At 45.6% G+C, this 22,901-nt stretch overlaps 1 protein-coding gene across 2 annotated transcripts in view; it reads right to left on the bottom strand.

The window, feature by feature from the left end:
- PROM2 (prominin 2) overlaps positions 1 to 22,901 on the bottom strand; it is a 60,800-nt gene that overhangs the window by 26,884 nt on the left and 11,015 nt on the right. For both annotated transcript variants that reach the window (XM_083179804.1, XM_083179805.1), the window contains exons 3-9: positions 14,789 to 14,909; positions 11,851 to 11,914; positions 10,315 to 10,404; positions 7,572 to 7,771; positions 4,665 to 4,739; positions 2,430 to 2,493; positions 1,901 to 2,060 (exon numbers count right to left, since the gene is read on the bottom strand). In XM_083179804.1, the coding sequence (XP_083035930.1) occupies positions 1,901 to 2,060; positions 2,430 to 2,493; positions 4,665 to 4,739; positions 7,572 to 7,771; positions 10,315 to 10,404; positions 11,851 to 11,914; positions 14,789 to 14,909 (774 nt within the window). The remainder of the gene's footprint in view (positions 1 to 1,900; positions 2,061 to 2,429; positions 2,494 to 4,664; positions 4,740 to 7,571; positions 7,772 to 10,314; positions 10,405 to 11,850; positions 11,915 to 14,788; positions 14,910 to 22,901) is intronic.

Raw genomic sequence — 22,901 nt, 5'->3', positions numbered from 1 at the left:
GAAAATGTTATCTCATGTAACAGCAAATATTGTATATATTTATTAGAATGTAATTGTTCAAAGCAGTATGTTGGCAATACTACACGGGTATTAAAGGTCAGATTGGCAAAACATGTCAGAAATGTTAAAAAGAGTCCCATAATGTATCTGACCATTTTAAAAAAACTGCATGATTGCAATACTAACCACCTGGTTTAGTTTTGCGGCATTAAAATTGCCAAGCCCCACTGGATAATCAATAATATTGACCTAAGGTTAGCACGCTCAGAAATTAAATCCATTTATGAATTAAAAACCTTGAATGTTGATTTCGAGTTGATATGCTTCTTGTAAATTTTTACATTTTTTTGGAAAAATTTCAAACTGTGTTTATGTGGTTCATTTTTTCTAGTGAATAATATATTGTTTTTGTTTATTGTTATTTATTATATATACCCTGGTTCTTGGCTGGGAAACACTACTCTACAAGAAAATGGTGCTGTGAGGACAAAGAAAACTATGTATTGGTACTTGTGTAGTTTCACGGCGCCAGCATGGCGCCGTGCTACTTCCGGGTTCTACGCTCTCCACAAACTATGTTAAAAAAATAACTTAACTCCATGCCAACATGGATAGTTCATACCCCCACTATCCATGTTGGCATGGAGTTGATTTTAAATAGCGTGGCGAGCGTAGCGAGCCACCGAGCCCGCAGTGTGGGCGAGCGAAGCGAGCCCCGCAAGGGGACTCAGACGCACGGTGCCATACTGGCGCCGTGAAACTACACAAGTACCGTATTATTCAGCTGACAGCGATAAGCCTTCCACAGACCGTTTGTCATGCATTCCAAGCCATGTAAGAAGTCTATGCCACTTCCGCTTCCGGTCTAGAACCCGTAAGTAATGCCTCTGCCACGGAGATAACAGAGCGGTATATTGGCGCCATCCCCATGCTCCTGCAGCATAAAATACCGGATTTTAAGATCCGCAGACCTACTATAATGTGTTTATAAATGTTTTACAAGTCTGTATTTGGTTTTCTCGTGATTACTTTTGGTTGATGTTTTTAGGAATTTATGATAGTGTTAATGTTTTTTATTGCAATAGGATTCCTGTTCATTTTTATCTACTCCATTTCATGTTTTAATAATATGTGCCATCCCTATTTTGTTTGTGGAGGGGGTATATAAACCCACATGGCACTCTTCTCCTATATACCTTGAAAAAGGTCCAGAGTTGGGCCCCAAACGCATTGGCTAAGAGGAGACCATGCAATTATCCTGGGGTCCAGTACTTCATTTCCACCTCATTAGCAGCCACCTTTTCTCTTAACCCGGGTGAATTAAGGTGATTTTTTGGCTCCAGTAATAGGCGGATACTGGTCATTTTTCTAAATAGTTTTAAGTGTTTATTGGTGTTTTTGGACTAGTTCTGCTATATCTGGAATAAATATTTTCTACTGTGGATATGACTTGGACTCACAATTACTTCATACCTACCTGAGGGTCCCTGCATCTCAGCGAAAGATACCTTTTGGTGAACAAAGGGCCATAATTACCTGGGAGCGGGTTACCAGAAGGGGTGATTACAGGCACATAAAGGATTTATCCACTTACCGAGAAATTATGTTGTGATAACATCTCTGACCTGTTCTCCCCTGTCTTATTTTTACTTTCTATGTGGTCATCTACCTGTGGAGTATATCCATTGGATGGGGAGAAGTCTACAAACATATTCACTATCTAAAGACAGCGCAACAGTGTTCACCATTTTTTTGCAAGATCCAAGACTTGTCTGTTTTTGGCAGGGTCCTCAAAGCTTTAAAAACTGTATATGTGCAATGAATACAAACACCACTTATAAATAATACACATTACTGGGGCTTTAATTATGTATGTGCCCGGTTAAGTGTTTGCTTTTACCTGTAATATTCATAGTGTTCTACATCATGCCCATACGATGCGGACTTCTTTTCAAAGTTAAGTATAGTCGCAGCAATTTGGTCAATATATTCATATATTTGCAAATTGCCTGCATAGTCTTTAATTTGTATCTCTGTATTATCCAAAGTTGTGGTAATATCTGGTAACAGAAAAGATCAGAGTAAGGGAGAGATACTATGTTGTATACAAATCACACTTGTGCACTCTTCAAAGTACGTCCGGTAGTTTCCCAACAGTTGGGTGGCACGTCTGCAAACATCCCCCTGCAAAAGTGGGCAAGTCTCCCACATACCGCTCATCCACCCTCCCAAAACCACCACCCATCAGCTCACTACCGCCCACACACCCCGTACCAAGTAGACAAAGCAATTTGCACTGAATTGCATCATAATAGCCCTGTCCCCCGCTTTACATTGCTAGTAATGTGGGGAGTTGGCTCCTTGATTGCCCCCCTCTTGTGGGACCTGCAATAAAGTTGGCAGATATGACAATACAATTTACAACTCACCGATTATACTTGAGTCGGTCTGATCTCTCACAAGGTTTGGCATTTTCTTAAAACCTTGAAGGATCTGAGAGGAAGAGAGAGAGTATGAACTGATGACAGTCGCTGATTGGGTGGGTGGGGGGATAAATGACGGAAGCAGGGGGGGGGGACCTGAAAGGCCGCTTACAGCAAAAACAGTGAAATGAAAATTTGGAGGAAAATAAAAAGTAAAAGTACAACAGTGGGCCAGAGTGGACGGTAACAGAAAAGGATTGTACACACTATGTAATATTTGTATACGATATGTATGATAATGATCTCATTAAATATATTGTGCATATTGTCTTGTGTGTATGCACTATTCATTTAATATTTTACATGCTTAATATTCCCGATCCCCCGACAGATCACCGATCATCGCTGCCCGCCAATTGGCACATCCAGTAGATGGAACAGCGAGTCAGAGGATCGCCCCCCGTGGGTGTATGGACCCATAGGCGTGCGCAGCACATTTTATTAGGGGGTGCACTGTCAAAGCGGTGTGCCTAGCACCACCTATTAGGCATGTCTAGCACCACCTGTTGGGCATGTCTAACACCGCCAATCAGGCGTGCACTCACTACAATATAAAACGACTCTCAGCCACACCATTATATCCTGCCTATTTCAGTTTTAATCTTCTAATTACTCTGTGTAACAGTACATGCAAATAAAGTCAAAATCATATCTAGATGACACAGGTATGTAGTGATACTGTATGACAATGGTGTAATACAATTAATAAAGCAAAACACACACATTATTGATTGATGGGCGCTTATTTTAACGGAATACAGGTCTAAAAAGCAAAAGTCTTTGGTAAAAGGTATTGCTGGTATCACTAGCAGCAATAAGTGTGGGGTGGGGGCACAGCATTAGGGGGTGCCTGTGCACCCTTAACACTCAATCTGCGCACACCTATGTATGGACCCCTTAACTGTCATTTTTCAAACACAGCTTGTATTATTACCATTAGGAGCTGCTTGGCTGGTACTTTATCTCTTTCCACTTTATCACTCTACAAGGTTTAGTACATATCCCCCTATACCTATACAGGGTCGGAGGTACTAAACAGGAATGCACATTTTCTGGTTCAGAGGTGGATGGCAAAATGGTTAGATGTTTGCAAATAACGTAGTTAAAAGTGATTTTTCTCTGTTATCTGCTTTCATAAATACCAATAGTGGTGTAATTGTGAAACAGGTCTGGTTATAGCCCATTTGGCACTTTGCACCTCTTCTTGTACATCCCCCAAAGTACCAACCAATAAAAATCTAAATTTTAACTTTCAGGTCTTCAGATCTGCACAGCCCTATACAATCCTATGGGATTCTATAGGATGCATCTCCCTATAACGCATCTCCCTGCCAGCCGGATCCCTTTCCGCACAACCTACAGCTCAAACATTACTAGGCACATGCACAGATAGGACTAAGGGTCCTAAACACAGACTGTTGTATCACTGCAAAGGACAGCTTTTACTGGAAGAGCTGGGGTGGGCTCTAGTAAACTGAATGGGGTATGGTCTCTTGGAGGGGCGGGGCTTCCAGGAGGGGCGTAGTCATACTCCCTGTGAAAGCAAAAAAACCTTTGTTTTTGCGGGCAGGCGGGCACCGGTGTGGGTGCGGATGGGAATGCACACACCATCAGCGCAGGGAAAGAGGGGGCAGCTGTCTCTGTCATCAGCTGAGCAAATGGCACTGAGCAGCGTGTGCTGAGCTGGGGAGAGAGGCTGTGCTGCTGCGGCGTCTCCCTGCAAAGGGGGTGCGGAATCCGGGCCCCTCCATCAGACCCGGGTAAACAGTACCTGCTCCCCCCTCTTGGTGCCACTGTGCAAGAACCATCCTTTGCTAAATCTTCATGCATACGGCGTTAGTAAATGCCAATATGCATGTGGAGAGTGGCGGGATGCATCACAAGCAAAATGCCATGCTTGCTGCATCACACCCACAGCCTGTGAAATGACAGAAGCTGAGTGTTTATCACTTTATCTCTCTTCTTTGATAAATCTCTCCAAAAGTCTACATGCTACTGAATGTAATAATAATAATAATAATTATAATAATAATAATAATACTAATATTGATTATTTGTTATTTACTTACTGTAATGTTAAGTTTTGTCTCCCTGTACTGTTCCTTTGTACGGTGCTGCAAAACGCTTGTAGCGCCTTATAAATAAAAATATAATAATAATAATAATAATAATAATAATTACCCTTTGGAAAATCCCAGGCAAGTTGACTCTCATTATATTGGTTAATTTCTTTATATCTTCACCCATTGAAGGAACCTAGAAAAATCAGAGTTCAATGAAAATTGCTTTACCACATGTCCCATATCCCTATAACCTTCTATACTGCAGCTTAAGGCCCCCATACACTATGTGATTTGGGCACGATTTTGCCCGATTCGGATGAATCGGGCCGTAAAATCGGCCTAAATCGCATATGGAGACATGCCCTCCGACCCGATGCGCGGCCCCGTGCGCATCGGATCGGAGTCGGCAGGTCGGACGGGCTGCACATAAGAGGAGGAGAAGAAGCTGCCGTCAGAGGAGGAGAAGAAGCTGCCGTCAGCGGGAGCAGTGTGGGCAGCGCAGAGTACCAGGGAGCCGGGCAGGAGAAGACGCTGCCAGGCAGCGCGAGTGGCGCCGGGAGCAGAACACTTAAAAAAAAAAAAAAAAAAGCCCATACAAACGCATAGGAAGCCATTGATTGTCTGAGACCTCTCTCAGCCAATCGCTAATTGGCTGAGAGAGGTCTCAGCCAATCAATGGCTTCCTATGCGTTTGTATGGGTTTTTTTTTTTAAGTGTTCTGCTGCTCCCGAGTCCCGCCGCTGCCCGGCAGCGTCTTCTCCTGACCGGCCCGGCTCCCTGGTACTCTGCGCTGCCCCCACTGCTCCCGCTGACGGCAGTGGCTTCTTACACGGCTCCCTGCGCCCCAGGATCACCGGCGCCCCCCCTGCCCCTCACCGCCTGCCCCCTGCTCCTCACCGCCCGCAGCTCCCCGTTACATGTGGTAAATCGCAAGCGTTTTATCACATGTAAATTTGGCACATCAAGTGACAAATTGTATGTGAGCCTCCCGGGGAGCTGCCGGGCGGCTCACAGGAGAATTGGGTCCGACTTGTCCTAAGGACAAGTCGGCCTAATGTATGGGGGCCTTTACCAGTTCAATTATCTCTCTTCTTTTACATTATTACACCCCCACAATCACCTGTTCCCTTCATATCTTTTTATACTCTCTCTGCCAATGCTGAGATCCTAGTGACTTCTTCATACACTCCTTCATCCTTTGTATGTCCCACTCAGAGCCATCCCTAGACATATAGGGCCTTATTCTAGTTCACTCTTTCTGACAAAATCCTTCTCAGATGGACAAAACCATGTGCACTGCAGGTGGGGCAGATGTTACTTGTGAAGAGAGAATTAGATTTGGGTGGGGTTTTACTTCAAAGTGAGATCTATATTGCAGTGTAAAAATAAAGCAGCCAGTATTTACTCTGCACAGAAACTAAATAACTCACTCAAATCGAATTCTCTCTGCACATTTTACATCTGCCCCCCTGCAGTGCACATGGTTTTGTCCATCTAAGAAGGATTTTGTCAGAAAGAGTGAACTAGAATAAGGCCTAGACAGACTAGGCAAATGCCTAGGGCATTTGGCATGCCTAGCGGCATACATGCCTAACCTAGGGCTGGCTCAGCTTGACAGGGACACTGGTAGTTGTGTGTTGATTTATCAGCCGCCTGCCAGGTCCCGTGTGTCCCCCTGTCCCAGACGGCTTAATCTGTGAGGTGCACTGGAGGGGTTTCTTCTAAAAGGGGCGTGGCCACGGGGGGGGGGGTGGTCCACGATTAGGCCACGCTTCTCTTTGCCTAGACCCGGTGCAGCTCTGCTTCTACTGCTCTCCTGTGTCTGCCTGGTGGAGGTGGACCGGCTACAGCCATCACATGGAGCCCTGTCAGGGCAGAGGGAGTCAGCAAGAGGAAGGAGCAAATAACCTGGCCAGGAAGTGGAAGGTAAGTTGTGTCAGTGTATGTGTGTGTATTTGTGTGTCAGTGTATCTGTCTGTGTGTGTATTTGTGTGTCAGTGTATTTGACAGTGTGTGTGTGTCAGTGTGTGTGTGTGTATGTGTCAGTGTCCGCAGCTCCCCTGCACCCAAGGCCACCATGAGGGTATTACAGACCACAGCGTGCCAGTGATCCCACCTGTAAAATGCTTCTATGTCAGGATCACTGCACCATGGCAGCGCCTGCACCACAGGAAAAAATGAGCAGTTGATGGGTGCACAGCCCTAGTACAGCACTTCCCTCCAGCCACCAACATCTGTCCCTCCCCCTATCATCATTACTTTGATCATGGGAATGGGACATCACACACCACCTGGGCTGGCTGAGCACAGAAACAGGAGGGATGCAGTGATGTCTGGCTTTGGGGGAACTTCTGTCAGCAACAGAAATGCTGCAGGTACAGGTATAGGTTGTACAGGGATCTCAGCCCCTGCTTCTGCATCTCGCTCTCCCCTCTCTAGCTCCCTGTGTCTCTCTCTATCCCCACCCTAGTGCCCTGCGTTTCTCTATCCCCTCCCTAGAGCCCTGCGTCTCACTATCCCCTTTCTAGCTCTCTGCGTCTCTCTATCCCCTCCCTAGTGCCCTGCATTTCTCTATCTCCTCCCAAGCTCTCTGCATCTCTCTATCCCCTCCCTAGCACCCTATGTATCACTATCCCTTCCCCATCGCTCTGCGTCTCACTATCCCCTCCCGACCCTACCACCTTGCGTCTCGCTTTCCCTTTCCTAGCGCCCTGCGTCTCACTATCGCCTCCCTATGACACAACTAATGTGCCCATGTCTATGATTCACACATGCGTAGTACATATGTGTATGCCATAGACTTCTATGGAGTGAAAGCTGACTATGACTAGTTGCAGCACTGTGTACACTGCAGCTTGCCGCTATGCATATGCCCGTGTGTATGCATCGCGGCATTGATAAGATTAATCTTTAGCAACAGTGCTAGGGGGCACCAGTCAAAATTTTACCTAGGGCATCAAATTAGTTAGGGCCGGCTCTGGTCCCACTATAAGTCCCCGATCACCATGTAAGTGGCTTTACATACCTGACTGAAGTTCAGTCCCAGCTGCACGCTCTGTACAGTGTTGGCAGCATCCCCGCAGTTGTCACAGTTTCTGTCAGATAACACTTCCAGTAGCGCCTCCCTGAGGCTGCTGAGTGCCGTCACCAGACTGCCCTCTCTCGTCTGCAGGTTCACCAGCGTCTGGTTCACGCTCACAACATCCCCAGCCGCAGTTTCCAGGTCTGAGTGGGATTTAGGACAGCAGATATGTGCTTTAAAAGCTGTTCATTAACAAAAGGTCCCTGTCATGACTTAACAAATCTTAACATTTGACTTTAACAAATTCGCAGCTCTGAGGATTATCGGATGACCATGCATGCACACGGTACAGTGCACCTGTGCACCCTGCGGTCGTTTGGGGGTGGTAACCCTGTGTTTTCTGGGAGTGCCGTCACCAGCGGTCTCTTTCTCCTCACGGCCATGGTAGTGCGGAGTAAAGGTGGCCATACACCTACACATCTGGCTGGTTGGAACAAACACCTGGTAATATCTGAATGACAGTTTGTCAGTTTTCCAGCATTTCCAAGCAAATGGTCAACGGTCATTTGCTCTCATTCATAACCATGTTTTTGTTCTAACCAGCCAGATCTGAAGATAAATCTGTAGGTGTATGGGCAGCTTAAGTCCTAGCTTACTCGCCACTGTGAACAGAGGGGAAATCCACTCGATAGTTAGTGATTGCGAATGGGTTTCCCCTCATGTGCACGGCTGCAAAGTAATTCGCAGCCATGCACATGGGTGGGAATTCGCTCTTGCGGGCGGAGGGAGGGGTATCATTTATCTGATCGCTGGGCTGCGAATATTCGCTGCCCAGTGATCAGTTCTGAATCGGGCCCTATGTAAAGACAGCAGGCTGAATTCTCCCCAGGTTTATCTTCTGCAGTATGGTCAGACTCAATAACCTACGGAAAGATTTATGAAAGCTTGGAGAGAAATAAAGTTGAGAGAGTAAGTATTAACCAATCAGCCTGTAAAATTACAGAAGCTTATTGTTAGTACTTTATAGCGGTCTCCACTTTACCTCTATCCAAGCGTTGATAAATCTCCCACTTAATGTAACAGAGACTGTTGTAAATGTTACTGGGGAGAAATGACTCAGGAAAGGGCTGTTTTCTGATACTGCAGCATATCTACAAATATCCGACATGATGAAAGCATACTTGCCTATTTTTGAAAACTAGTTTCAGGGAGATTATAGTTGGTAATAGAATTTTACACAGCGGGCCATTGAGGGGGCATGTCATGCTCCACCCAAAGGGCATGGCTATTTCCATATATGGAGAGATTGTGAAAACAGATTGTGAACGTGGCACCTAGAAGCGTGGGTGTGTACTGCTATTTCTCAGAGGAATCTTGTAAAATGACTTATATCCAAATGTAGATGAGCATTGAGCCCCCAAAGCAGTTAGTAAGCGATACTATACTTACTAAAGAATAGTCACTGATATGCATCAAGGATTGTTTCATATAAATAGCCACAAGAAATGCATGTAGCCTTCATTGTGGGATCCCTGTGTTTTATCACCAATGCTGGGAAATGGTGCTGATGATTCAGTGTAAATGTATCTATCTCTCATTCCTTTTTCCCCAAAAAATGTTACAGAGCTACAGTACATAATGTGGGCTAGGAGGTGAAATGAGGGAGATTGCTAGACTAATCAGGGAGAGAGGGAAATTGCTGCTATTTCAGGGAGTCTCCTGCAGAATGCAGGAGGGTAGGAAACTTTTTAAATAAAAACTGAAACATTGTTATTGTAGAAAAGGTATCCCTGCCTCTAACACACTATGCCAAGTCCTGTGCGTGCCGCCTCACTTTGAGGAAAAAAATAAAATTGAGCAAAAAAAGATAAATGGTACTAGATTGTATTAGCTGCAAGTTTCATGCTGCGAAGTCCAGTATTACAATAACATGTCTGGCATCCTGATACCTCTGCAATACAATGAGATAGGGCAAGTTGCTGTCATGGTGCTTGGTAGATGTGCAGTGAATGCCTGAAAGACTGGGGAAATCATCCTGATTCATAAAAGTGACAACAGGACTGTGTGGAAGGCTGTTAGTAGCCATAAGCAAAATTAATGGAGATAGTTAAATGGCATCAAATGGTTCAATTTGCAACTTTTATTGATGATTAAAAATTGATAGCCAGTCACAACTTAGACGTTCCACCATGCTAGTGATTTCTACTGTTTTTCTAAATGTTGTCTCTTATTTGTATAAGAAGTGGCTCACAATGGATGCAGGATGCACAATGATAAAAATGTAGCCAAACCACAGAAAATGCAATTTTCGGAGATTTGGCCATTTACCGCATATGCACCAAGCCCCAGAATGTGATAGATCCTGGGGTTTGGGTGGAGAGGGCAACTCTTTAGATACCATTTTTTATTTTAAAAACCTTGAAATGTGTATTGTTATCGTGAACAAAAATGCAATTCATGCATATTTTTCACAAATGTCAACATGTACCTTGATTACGTTGTTAAAAGTCAAATTACGACAAAGACATTTTTCAATGTCATTTATTCTGAAATTCAAACATTTATACAGTAAACTTTTTTTTCCACCATTCATCAATACTTGGATGTATGCTGAAATGTCTATACAGTACATGTTTATTTCTTGAATGTGCTTGATAAAAATAAATTAAAAAACACGTGGCAGACACAACTGTCATCCTCTGCAACTAGTTCATGGCTAACTGACTTTGACCTATGTCGTACCTACCGTTTGCAGTCTGCAGCGCCGCCTCTAGGGGGGGTTGGATCTCATCATTAAGCTTAGCATTCACAGTTTGATTAATGGCTGTCCTGAAGCCTGGGAAGACAGAGAAAAATGTATAATCAGATCCCGCTTATTATTCTCTTTGTCTAAAGTACAAAAGTCTGCAACTTGCTGGCGGCTTAAAAGAGAAGAATGCAGATCAGATATCGGGATCTTTGCTACAAATTGCTAATTGCTGTATTGGTCTTGGAGATACGCGGAACAGTTGTGGCCGGTGATTCCATCTATTGAAACAACATAATTGTTCTTTACAGACAAAGCCCAAAGCTGTTAGAACCTTACAGAAATCTTCAAGAGTCTAATTCAAGAGCTGGCTTCAAATGAACACTTGAACAATAAACTTGGGAGAATGGAGAAAAGCTACCCTTCATCTGGGATGAGTTCATTTGTTGGCATCATTTAGCAGCCTCCAGCATGAGATGTGAATTACATTGCTTCATGCACTCTATATTTTTTGGCAAAAAATAAAATACATATTCTCCACAGTCTAATATACTGGGCACACTAGACTGAACCCAGGCTGCCAATTTAAAGAACCTGACCATGTAACCATTTCCATCACCCAAGCATGCCTGAGATATGTCTTATCTGTGCACAGCATCTCCTCACAACTGCATCCACTGCAGGACACTCACAAAAATTTAGGACTGTCCAGAGACAATGGGGACAGTTGGGAGGTATGGAAGTGGCCATTTTGCCTTAGGGATGACACCGCTCCTGAAGGCACCCATACACTAGTTTTATGTGGGCCAATTTGACTCTATAGATATCGGCCCACATCGAATGTGTTTGACATTGGGTCTGACATCTGACTTGGACCCCCCTCCTGGGAGGGGGGTCCATTGCATGTCATGTAAAATGGCCAGATTTGATGTATTGCATGCGATCCTGCCACCCGTAAAGGTCCCGGGCGGCTCAAGGAGGGGTTGGATGGCCTACACTACTGAGATACATCGCAGAAGTGTATGCCCAGCTTGAGATTCTCTCTGTCGGCTGCTGGACTCTGATAAGGTGCTGTACCCCTCTTCCTCCACACTGGCTGCCTTGCTGAAGGAGGGGCCGCCAGATTAGGACCCTCCTCCAGTTCCTGGGTACAGCACCATCAGCTTGCATACACTACAGCCTTTTTTACTCCAAGGTGCTGCTCCACTCTCCCCTCCTCCTACCGCCCAATACACCCATGCCTCAAGGTGCCACCTCAAGCCTATCCCACCCTTCTTATGCATTGGACTCCTCCTTCATTAACGTTGACATTTCCCACCTTTGCTTTGGTCATTAATGCCGGTCCCGGACTACATTTGCACTGAGCGATGGATTTATTCCGCATGGATGTTGCGCCCTTGGGCACTGACTGTAACCAGCATGGTCAGCGGGGGAGGGGCAGTGCCGGGGAACACAGGACAGAAGCACCTCAGGGCTGTTTAGTGTGGCTGAGCGATAAGATATAGCCTTTGCTTGGAGTTCTTCTATTTTACTTACTCTGCAGATCAGCAAAAACCTTTTCTTTGGGGACAGAGAATTTAGAAATCACTTTTCCAATGGCCTAAAATAAAAAGAAGAATTGAGTTGTTAATTTCCGCACATCCTGCTATTCATGCTGCTCTTTGCCCAGAAAACCTCATCACACTCCACCGACCATTGGGAGGTCAAATTCCGTCACCGCTTGCAGAACAATACACAAAGGGGGTGATTCTGGTTGGCTGGATAAGCTGCGAGGGTCACAGCATACCGAGCACCAGAGATGCCGCCCAATGCCCATACGAGTGGCACCATCCCCCCCCCTCCCCCGATTCCCCTCTATAACATGCAAGGGGATGTGTACCGAAAACACATCCACTTGCATGTCTCCGCAGCAGGAGAAATCATTCGATGGTCGCAGACCATCGAATGATTTCTCTGGCCTTTGCGAATATAAATCAGTGGAAACTGATGGGGGGGTCGGCCGACATCCTGTGAAGTCAGGCGCCCGCCCCGGCAGGCATCGGACCACCAGCGTACCAATGGGACCGCCTAGCGTTTTCATGGGGACGCCCATTTTTAACAGAGAAGGAACCGCATTTCCTGCACCAAACTAAAACCTGAAATTGCTTCAATAATTTCTTATCTTCATTCATTGTAATTTTGATACCCCCTTACTAAAGAGCGCTGATAAATGGTTTTACCTCATCCCAGACATAAATCACAACTGATAATTATTATGCTTATTCAGAAGCAGCATTTTAGTAGTACTAGTATTAAGCCAGTCTAAAGCACTACCTACTAAATAGGATACAATCCTGGTAACAGTTGCAGTTAACATTCAGTTAGTAGATGTATGTAACAAGTCCCATTGGTACAACATAGGTTAGTAACTGGTAATCTGCTAGTAAGTAGGGGAAAGTCAATGGAGGCTTTGAACGCCTTCAAAGCCGCAGCTGTCCCAAAAGGGGGTGGAAATTTGTCACAAGTCGGTGTGGCCTCAGGGGAAGGGTGTGACCTAGCGCCACCTCCCCCATTTTTTGCACTTTCACTGGTGTGGCCGGCACTCCCCTAGCGACTGGACAGCCCCTGGTTCCCTCCAGCCCTTCTCCTGCACTGAAGAGATGCTGTGATCTCCAGCTCCACCAAACTGTCCTTGCCCCACCCGCAGGACAGGAGAGACAGCGGGGCAGTCTCCAAATAGCGGGACTGTCCTGCTGGAATTGGGACAGTTGGGAGGTATGAGATGTAATGTGACTCTGACCTCTTCTCGCTCTGACCTCCTTCCCTCTTTGTGTTTCCTATTATCAATTAGTCCTTTCCTATGATTTCTTACTTCTTTCCCAGGAGAATCCGGCTGTCTTCCCTTATAATCAGTGGAGCATACTGTATGAGGCTAGCTTGTAATCTGGAGAAACATCCTCCACTTACAGTACGTACTGTAACTCATTTCCTTCGATGGTATAGTAGGAGCTTTATCTCTTATGTTCCTGAAATACATATTTCTTGTGCGGGTTTTATGATAAAAGGACTCTATGGCTAGCCATGTTGCTAAAATATCTCACTGATGAATTACACTGTAGTACAACAATACTGTTGCGACACTAATTATACATAGAAGCTATTGCTGGCAGTGTGTGAGAAATGCCTGTCAATCAAGTTTCTGTGTTTTTTTGCAGTGATCTACAATAAATGAGGTGCGGAAGGCAGCACAGGAACCTCTCCTCCCAGCTTTCTGTATTCACTTGCTGACTGCAAGAGGATGGAGGTCACAGCATTCACTCTAGAATCTGCCTGTTTATCTGCGCAGCGCTGTATTTAAAGGGCCGCTTAACCAATAATTAAAGCGAATCCAGTCTGGAACGGATTCTTGTAACATTCACAAATATCCGTCTAGGGTGCGTGCACCCGGCGAACCGAAAGTCCGCCGTGGGTGCACGCACGCTATGTCTGCACATGCGCAGAAACGTGCATGCGCGCAACATCGGTCCTCCGTGCGAATGCACAGAGGACCGAAACAATTAGAATAACCCCCCTATGTGGCTGCAAGTTATGCTTCTCTCTGTTAATAGCTATGACAGTGTATTACTGGCTCCCAGGTTGGTTCTTTACTAGAGTTATACCCCGTTCTCACCGCAAGGCAAATTACCGGGTCTAACATGTCGACACGGTAATTTGCCTTTTAACACAAGTTTTTTGCAGTGTGAACTGTCTGCATACATGGATCTCATACACGGGTAAAACCCTTCTTTTTACTCATGTTTGAGTTCCGGAAATGCAGACACGGGTTGACCGGTTCACACTGCAAAAAACCCTGTGTCAAAAGGCAAACTACCGGGTAGAACTGCTTCACCCGGGAATTTGCCTAGCAGTGAGCAGTGAGTCCATCGCCGCCGCTCCCGGCATTTAAATGCCGGATAAATGCCGTGTACTATAGTTCACAAACGCAGTGTGAACACGGCATTACACATATAAAGGTTAAAACAAGGGCCTGTGTTACCACCAGAAAATGGAGTGCCACAATACACACACTCGGCCTAATACAGCTCCGGGCTTCCACATAAATAGGCCCATCATGACAGTTTCATGACAGCACGCCACATAGCATGGCCACACAACCAGACATCACAAGTGTTACAACTGTATTTCTAGATTCTCACAAATTTCTGCAATTTTTTCTATTTTTATGTATTTTGTGCAACAGTGTATCCCCCCTCCCCCCACCTCCCCCACCTTCATCCGACCTTAGCAGTCACTCTACTTACGAGTCACATGTAGGTCAGAACTGAGAAGAGCCGGCCCATCACAGATAAAGCTTCTTCTCTGAAATCTAGATCTCATCAGACAATCTCTGATGGCTCATGTAAATCTATGTGATTTTCAGGAAGTCGAACAGAAATGTGTTGTTTTATATTTGAGCTGCTAAAATAAATTCTGCCTCAGATGTCATGTCACCCACCTTGGGAATACTGGTCACAGAGAATCGGAAATTTTGCAAGGTTCTAGTAAAGTCCTGGACCCCATTTCCAACTTCTCCATGTGTTCTCTGGTTCAGATAGAAAGTGCAAACTATGCCGGCGCTGGCACAAAATAAAGAGAAAAAGACATATACATTATAAGCATATGGAATTCATTATACCATGTGATCATCCACAGGGGAAGCAAACATTGAGGGGCCTATGTATTAATCAGTGTGATGGTCCCAAATTTTTTTTTTAAATCTTTATTGAGACCTTTACTATCCGGATGGCTGACAGACAATGGCCAATGCAGTGAATAGGCCTAAGGCGCCTAATGAATTATGCTGTTTGGCCTATACCTTTACTTAACTCTTATGCCTAGAAATAACTCACACAAACACATTATTCTAAAAATAACGACACGGACAACCACTGCGTAAGTTTAAAAGGTCATGAATATTTATTGTAATGGTATGACCCCTATTTTCTAAGGGATGGCAAAGAAAGCACTTGAGACCAGCACCAGTCATGGGTGTTGCTCCTGGTAGCGACCAAGGCGCCCCAATCTGACAACACTCCTTCTTGTGGGGTACAGCCCGCGCTGTGACGGACATACTACCCCTTCTATGGCCTGGCGCGGACACTTCCATGAAGTGTCCAACATCTCACCGCTGGAGCCTGGGACACGCCCGCAGTCCTGGCAAAGGGGGGCAATACCGCACAGAGACCACCTGACACCCCACCTGACTGCTGGTTGAGAGCGCCTTCTCGCCGATTTATAATTAAAGCTATAGAATCCAATTTGGTGAATGGCCCTGATGCCAGGTAGTACAGATGAAAAGGGATAGGGAGGGTGGGGATCCAGACTCAAAGAGGAAGCACTTCCTGGTCAGTATCCCTAATATACCCCTCTCTAAGCTAACGCCCCTATGCTACCTGATTGGCAGCTCTAACTGCCACTCAACCTGTTATTTCCCCTTGGCATTTTTCACTGACTTCTACAGTATATCTTTCATTAAAACCATCAAACTCACCGGCTCTTAAATACCCTCGAGCCTATTTGGCCCTCACTCTATCATCATGCACAAGTTCGACATTGACAAAAGGTCGACACAAGCTAAAGAAAGACATGGAAATGGTCAACATTTTTTTATTCTTTTTTGGGGATTCAATCATACTTTTCCATCCATGTGGACTCCAGTTGGCACAAAGCATGGCAACCTAATACTTGGAGACCTAGGGGGTTATTCTGGTTTACTCCTTCTGGCAAATTCCTTTTTAGATGGACAAAACCATGTGCACTGCAGGGGGGCAAATGTAAAATGTGCAGAGAGAATTTGATTTGGGTGAGTTATTTTGTTTTTGTGCAGGGAAAATACTGACTGCATTATTTTTACACTGCAATATAGAACTCACTTTGAATTAAAACCTCACCAAATGTAACTCTCTCTGCACAAGTAACATCTGCCCCACCTGCAGTGCACATGGTTTTGTCCATCTAAGAAGGAATTTGCCAGAAGGAGTAAACCAGAATAACCCCCCCTACTAATGATCTATACCCAGTGAGAAAATAAGACTTTAGGAGAGGAAATAAGGTTTTAGGAGATGAAATGAGACTGCAGGTGAGGAAATTAGACTTTAGGAGATGACATGAGTTTGCAGGTGAGGCAGTGGCGTAACTATAAATTTTGCTCCCCCCTGCCAAAAAGTTTGTGGCGCCCCCCCTCCAGGCTCCTTTCCAGCGTGTTTCCCAAGCGTGTGACATGATGGCGTCACACACATAACGGAGAAGCTGAAGCAGAAGAGAGACCAGCAGCCACTGCTGCTTCCCTTGGCTCCGGCGCACCCAGGCTGCCCCAGCACGCCCAACCGCCCGCCCATCCTGTACACAGTAGCCAATAGCTGGTTCTGTGTACAGTCAATTGAATCAGTTGGGGAATTTGTCAACTCTGCCATGGCCCCACCCACGCTGCGGCAGACTAACTTCCGGTGCTCAGTCAGTGGGCAGTGGCAGACAGCAGCATGTCAGTGCGTCGAGCGGGTGCCGGCGCCCACACAGACCCTGCTGCTGCTTGCTCCCCCAAGTGGCAGCTGGTCCTGCCTTACAGTAGTTACGCCACTGAGGTGAGGAAATGAGGATGCATGAGAGGAAATGAGGCTTCAGAAGAGAAAACTAGACTTTAGAGGAGAAAATTAGACTTTAGAAGAGGAAGTGAGACTAGAGGAGAGGAAACGAGACTGCAGGTGAGGAAAGGAGGCTGCAAAGTAGGGAATGAGACTGCATGAGAGGAAATGAGGATGCAGAATCAGATCTTGCTGCTGCTGCGAGAATGCCTCAATAAGTACAAAGTGGTAAATGTCATTTGAAGATGGAGCTAACCTATAGGACCAAGCTACAACAGCAACACCATTTGGAGCTGAGAGTAAACAAAACAAGATGAAGATGTATATTACATGGAAAGCACATTGGGGAAGTCTGGCCAAGGTAGTGTGTTGTTGGGGAGTGTTTGTATTATACTGTAGATGCTGGGGAGGAGATGTGACTCAGTGAGATAATTACGGAGAGATGAGTGCAGCAGAGGTGCAACAGATACACAGGTCACATGCGTTGGCTGATATGATAATACTGTACACACCTAGATGTCTGGCCTGATACACTTACTTCTTTGTACATTGCCAAGTGGGACTGTGCAGCAGAATAGCCTCCAATGAAACTCAATAGTCTGCTCTGTTTAGATTTACAGCGGGCGACAATAGAGGATGAGTATCACATGTCAGAAGCAGCTGCTGCCCATATGTATCAATGGCTTAATGCGGCTCCCCTGCTTTTGTCATTTGTCAGTGCGTTATTGTTCATTTGATTGGAAAAAATAATAGTGTCAGTAAGGGCTAGGAAGACACATTGATAGATAAAACAAAAGGCAGTGTTGACAGTGGCATCACTCAGGACTCATTTGTGATCTGTTGTGTAGGAGGACACTGGCACTCAACGCAGCCATGGCAAAGTAACAACATGGGCCCACATTGTTTGCTCTTAGGTTGGTAAAACAGAGTGCAAGCTGCTGCTGTCGTATTCAATCAGCCTTACCCATATGATGAGTGGAGCTGACTGGGGGGGTATCAAACATTGGAAAGAGATAGAGGGAAAAGATAACATGGAGAGTGATAAACCACCAACCAATCAGCTCCTACATGTCATTTTTCAAACACAGCCTGTGATGTGGCAGTTACAAACTGATTGGCTGGTGGTTTATCACTCTCCTTTTTGTCACTTTTGAAGCTTATTACATCTAGCCCAGAGTGAGACAAAGTACCAGACAATCAGCTACTGTGTTTACACATGCTGTGTTTGAAAAAATGACAGTTTGTAACTGACTAAATGTTACCTTATCTCTCCCCACTTTATCTCACTCCACTTCAATTAAACCATCTCCCCTATAAGTCATACCATTAAAACAGCCAATGAGATTCCACCCAACCACTTGAAGGATAACATTCTCTCAAAGTAATGGTTTTATTCCAGAGCAGCTAATGACAGTGTACACTTTTACCTTCATCTGACTAATTTGAAGTTCTTGGTTATTTTGTGTTCTACAGTATATTGGAGCTAATTCACTCCAAGTACCAAACACAAGGCTACACCATCCACAGTGCAAGGGCTGTGAATCTCTGCAATGTATTGGCTAGACTAGCCTACTTACAGGGCACACCAGTCTTTCTGTAGAGTGGAAGCTTATAGAGTCTGTCTGCAGGGTGCACAGCAGTGGCGGATTCAGGGGGGGGGGCACCCGGGCACGTGCCCCCCCTGTCATTAATTTTGTAGATGAGGACCAGAGCTTTCCAACGAGCCCAGGCCCATGTCTCTATCCCCCCGGGAACTGGAGATATCGCCTGACAAAGCTGTAACATTTTTTCCCCATAGGATAATATGGGACCCGTCAATTCCGACCCCCACCCAGTTCTGACAGCTGCCAGTTGCCCCCCTGGCATCACAGGAGCTTGTGATTAATGTTATTCAATTCCAAATCGCTGGGCCTTCAATATGATACCAGGATGGTCCATATCGGTCAATCGGTTCCAGAGATATAGCGTGTGAATCAATTTTTTTATTTTTGAAATGTAATTTCATGGCTGTTGTTCTTTGAGGGCAGATTACTCTGGAACCAAACGTTCCAGTTTTACTGGACCAAAATCATTCAAAGCCCACTCAAAAGTTCTTCAATATGATACTTGTCTCATGTAAATGGGTCAGTTAGTTCCGAAGATATAGCCGGTTAAATGAGATAACTGGTTAAAGGGGGGGAGGGGTGGTTTTCTCTACCCCTCACACCAGAAAATGCAGGGACTAGGCTGGTGTAAAAGGGGCCAACCTGGGAATGCATTTTCTGGTGTGAAATGGGTATTATTTCAAATACAGATGTAACGGGTCTCATCTTTGCAGGGGATGGCGATGGCGTCGTCATCGCCATCCCCTGCCCCGCCGCCATCTGTATGCCGGAGGGGGACGCGCGCGCACGAGGTGCGCGCGCGTCCCCTTCTGACGGTGCTGCCCTCGGTCGCCCGGTGCCCACACCGGGCAACCGCACCCCCCCGGAGCCTCCTCGGGTCCCCCCCAGCATATCCAGCGGGAGGCGACAGTATTGTGTTCGCCTCGCCGCCCGGACACTGAGACGCACGTGCGTGAGGGACGCACGCGCGTCTCAGTCAGATAGCGGCGCCGTGTTGCTGGCGATCCGCCAGCAGCATGCTGCTGGCGGATCGCCAGCAAGGATAAGACCGGATACATCTGTAGCTGGGACCTGCAGTGCTCGGGATACAGCCAGGCTCTACCACTGTCACAGTGGCTATCACTTCTGCCTGGCTGCGGCTGTCCCCCATTTACCACGAGCATGTATTCCCCGTTGGCAATGAGCATGTAATCACACATGGCAACGAGCATGGAACCTCTGGCAATGAGCATGGAACCCTTGGCAATGAGCATGTAGATTAAGTAGCACTTACTGTATGTAGCATAATTTTTAATAGGCATTATGGTGTTTGGCATAATACATAATGGACATCATGCCGTGTAACTTAACGTGCAATGGACATTATGCTGTAAATGTTTAATGCGCGCATTTGGTGGACAATGTCCCTGTTTATGAAGCGTATTGTGAATTTTGTCTTAATCTGTGTGGCATTATGTGAAGTCTGGCTCAATCCGTGTGGCATTATGTGAATTTTGTCTCAATCCGTGTGGCATTATGTGAATTTTGGCTCAATCTGTGTGGCATTATGTGAATTTTGGCTCAATCCATATGGCATTTTATGAATTTGGCTCAATCCGTGTGGCATTATGTGAATTTTGGCTCAATCCATATGGCACTATGTGAATTTTTACACAATCCGTGTGGCATTATGTGAATTTTGGCTCAATCCATATGGCATTTTATGAATTTGGCTCAATCCGTGTGGCATTATGTGAATTTTGGCTCAATCCATTTGGCATTATGTGAATTTTGGCTCAATCCGTGTGTTATTATGTAAATTTTGGCTCAATCCGTGTGGCACTATGTGAATTTTTACACAATCCGTGTGGCATTATGTGAATTTTGGCTCATGCCATTTGGCATCATGTGTAAGGGGCAAGTATAATGGGGTCTAGTATTTTGTTGCATAATGTGTAGAAGTTGTATATGGTGTTGTACACTACACTCAAGGACATGCCCCCTGTTGAGTGGCCACACCCCCTTTTCCAGAGCGCGCCATCGGCGCGCGCACAACTACATCCTTCACTTTTGTTGCCATGGTGGGCCTGCATACTATAAATGCCAGGGCCTATTTTTAATCCCATTCCCACCCTCTCTCTGCCGCTCTCTTAGCATGTACACTGGCACCACTAACACTGGCCCTCCCCCACCTAAACCCTCTTTTATCATGGTGCCCCCCCTGTCATTTTATCCTGGATCCGCCCCTGGTGCACAGTAGGTGCCTATGATACAGAATGTCCATATTAAGGGAAGTTCTGAATTTTTGCAGCATTTTATTCCCAATTTTATTTATGGGAATAAATGCAGACCAGTAAAAACTGTCACAGTCGGAAATATTGGCATATACCTATTCAGTGCGGCCACAGATTCTAGAAAACAGCAGCAGATTCGACAACAGAGTTAATCTCCGACCATGCAGATTAAACTTTTTTTTTTTACAGGCTCTCCCACCGTAAACCCAGGGCTGGTGTAAAGCATCTCAGCACTCTAGGCAAAACTTCAACCTACTACCCCCCCCCCCCATACTGCCACTAATACCCACTTCCCAACCCCTTTAGGCATACTTGCCTAACATTCTGGAATGGCAGGGAGGTTCCCAAAAATCAAGCGGTCCTCCCAGCCTCCTGGGAAGGTGGGCAAGTCCCCTGCTTTCCCTGAAGCCAGCCTCAACAGAGTACAAGTAGGAGGGGGCAGCAAAGTAGGGAAGTATGCCTCAAGGAAAGGTGAGATCTTAGAAGTTTCACAGCAGCCACCTGCATCAACTACAACAAGGATTTTTGATAGACAGACTTGGTGGCGCCCCCCCAGATCCCGGCGCCCTATGCAGCTGCTTAAAGCTGCCTAATGGTAGAACAGGCCCTGCCTAAACCACCCTCCTGCAGGACACTGTGGTCTTCGGGTGGGACAGCGGGACAGTGTCCAATTACCAGGACTGTTCCATTGTAATCGGGATACTTGGGTATGCCATATTTGTGTGGCTATCATGCCACAGAGTTTTTGGATTGTGATATGATTAACTTTTGTGTGTGCACTTGTATGCCAGAGACTTCTGATACTACACTCTGGTGGGAGCAGCGACAGAATATAGTTGCCGATGTTCTCTGTACAGAGCTGGGTAAACTAGTGGCACTATACAAATACATTATAATATGTAATACCTGAACTCCACAATCCAGGAGCCAGGTGCAATATAAATGAATTGTTTTGTTTTTAACATTCTTGGAAGTCACCGGATACGTTTATTGTTCTTCTCCCACATGCATAGAGATTCGGAACTCTTTAATTAAGTAGTTAATTAATTATTTCTCATGGGGATTATGGTTTGTTGTGTTAGCGTTGCACAATTTTACAAATGATATACAGTATATACAACAGAGAAACTACAGTATACGCAATGACAATAAACAGTAAAGGCATTTACTATAGCATCGTACTGTAAACAAAACCAAACTGTTTACCATCAATTAGTTTTAAAAATAACTGATTCATAGACTAGAATGGTTTCTCCCAGTGGTTAAACCACTAATTACACAGCATCAACCTGACCTACTGTAGAGGACTCATTAAATCTACAGGATTAAACCTATCATAACACAGGGCCTGATTCAGTACTAATTTGATGTTTGTGGGTCTGTGCAGAACGGGTCGTGTGTAATCTCTCATAGCCCCTCCAAGCCGCAGCATGAATGACGAGTATTGCACCTTTTTGTGGAAGTGCTGAGGACCTGGCAGCGTGGTACTGGTGGGCTGTATAAAAAAGCTCTGGTGTGTAGACCAGCCAACCAGTGGCGTAAGTTGTCCCAGTTGCCCGGAGGCAAGATAAATATTGGTGCCCCCAAATAACTCAATCAGTAAGTTGTCTGTCTCCAGTAAGGCAGGTCATGGGTTCTAATACAGGGTGGGACACTTGTAAAAATGATGGTAGGAGGTGAGTCAGCCACAGAAGCCATATCGATGGCTTTCAATTAACTGATTCAAACTGCCAGGGTAGGAGAGGTGCCCCCGTGGGAGCAGGAGCCCGGCGGCAGATGACTCCATTGCCTCCCAAAGTTACGCCTCTGCAGCCAACCAAGGTCAGTAAGTACTGCATTATATTGACTTGCATCTAAAATCCTCTGTTATTTATACCCTATGATCCTGGAATAGGGGGGTATGGATCATTAGGTCTACAATACAATAGTCGACAAGCATTGGGTCAACACCATTAGGTTGACAGGCAGCAAGGTTGACAGGCAAAAGGTTGGGGGATTTTTCACAGTTTTTTTACCCAAATTTCGACACAGTCAACATGGACACCACGTCCGCTCCCCATGCTTATTTTATTCTCCCACCACGCCCTAGTGGATGGTAGGGCATGAAATAC

This window comes from Crinia signifera, chromosome 4 (genome assembly GCF_055691185.1).
Source record: "Crinia signifera chromosome 4, ASM5569118v1, whole genome shotgun sequence".
Taxonomy (NCBI): domain Eukaryota; kingdom Metazoa; phylum Chordata; class Amphibia; order Anura; family Myobatrachidae; genus Crinia; species Crinia signifera.
The sequence above is the reverse complement of the archived record's forward strand: the minus strand, read 5'-3'. Positions and strand labels throughout refer to the sequence as shown.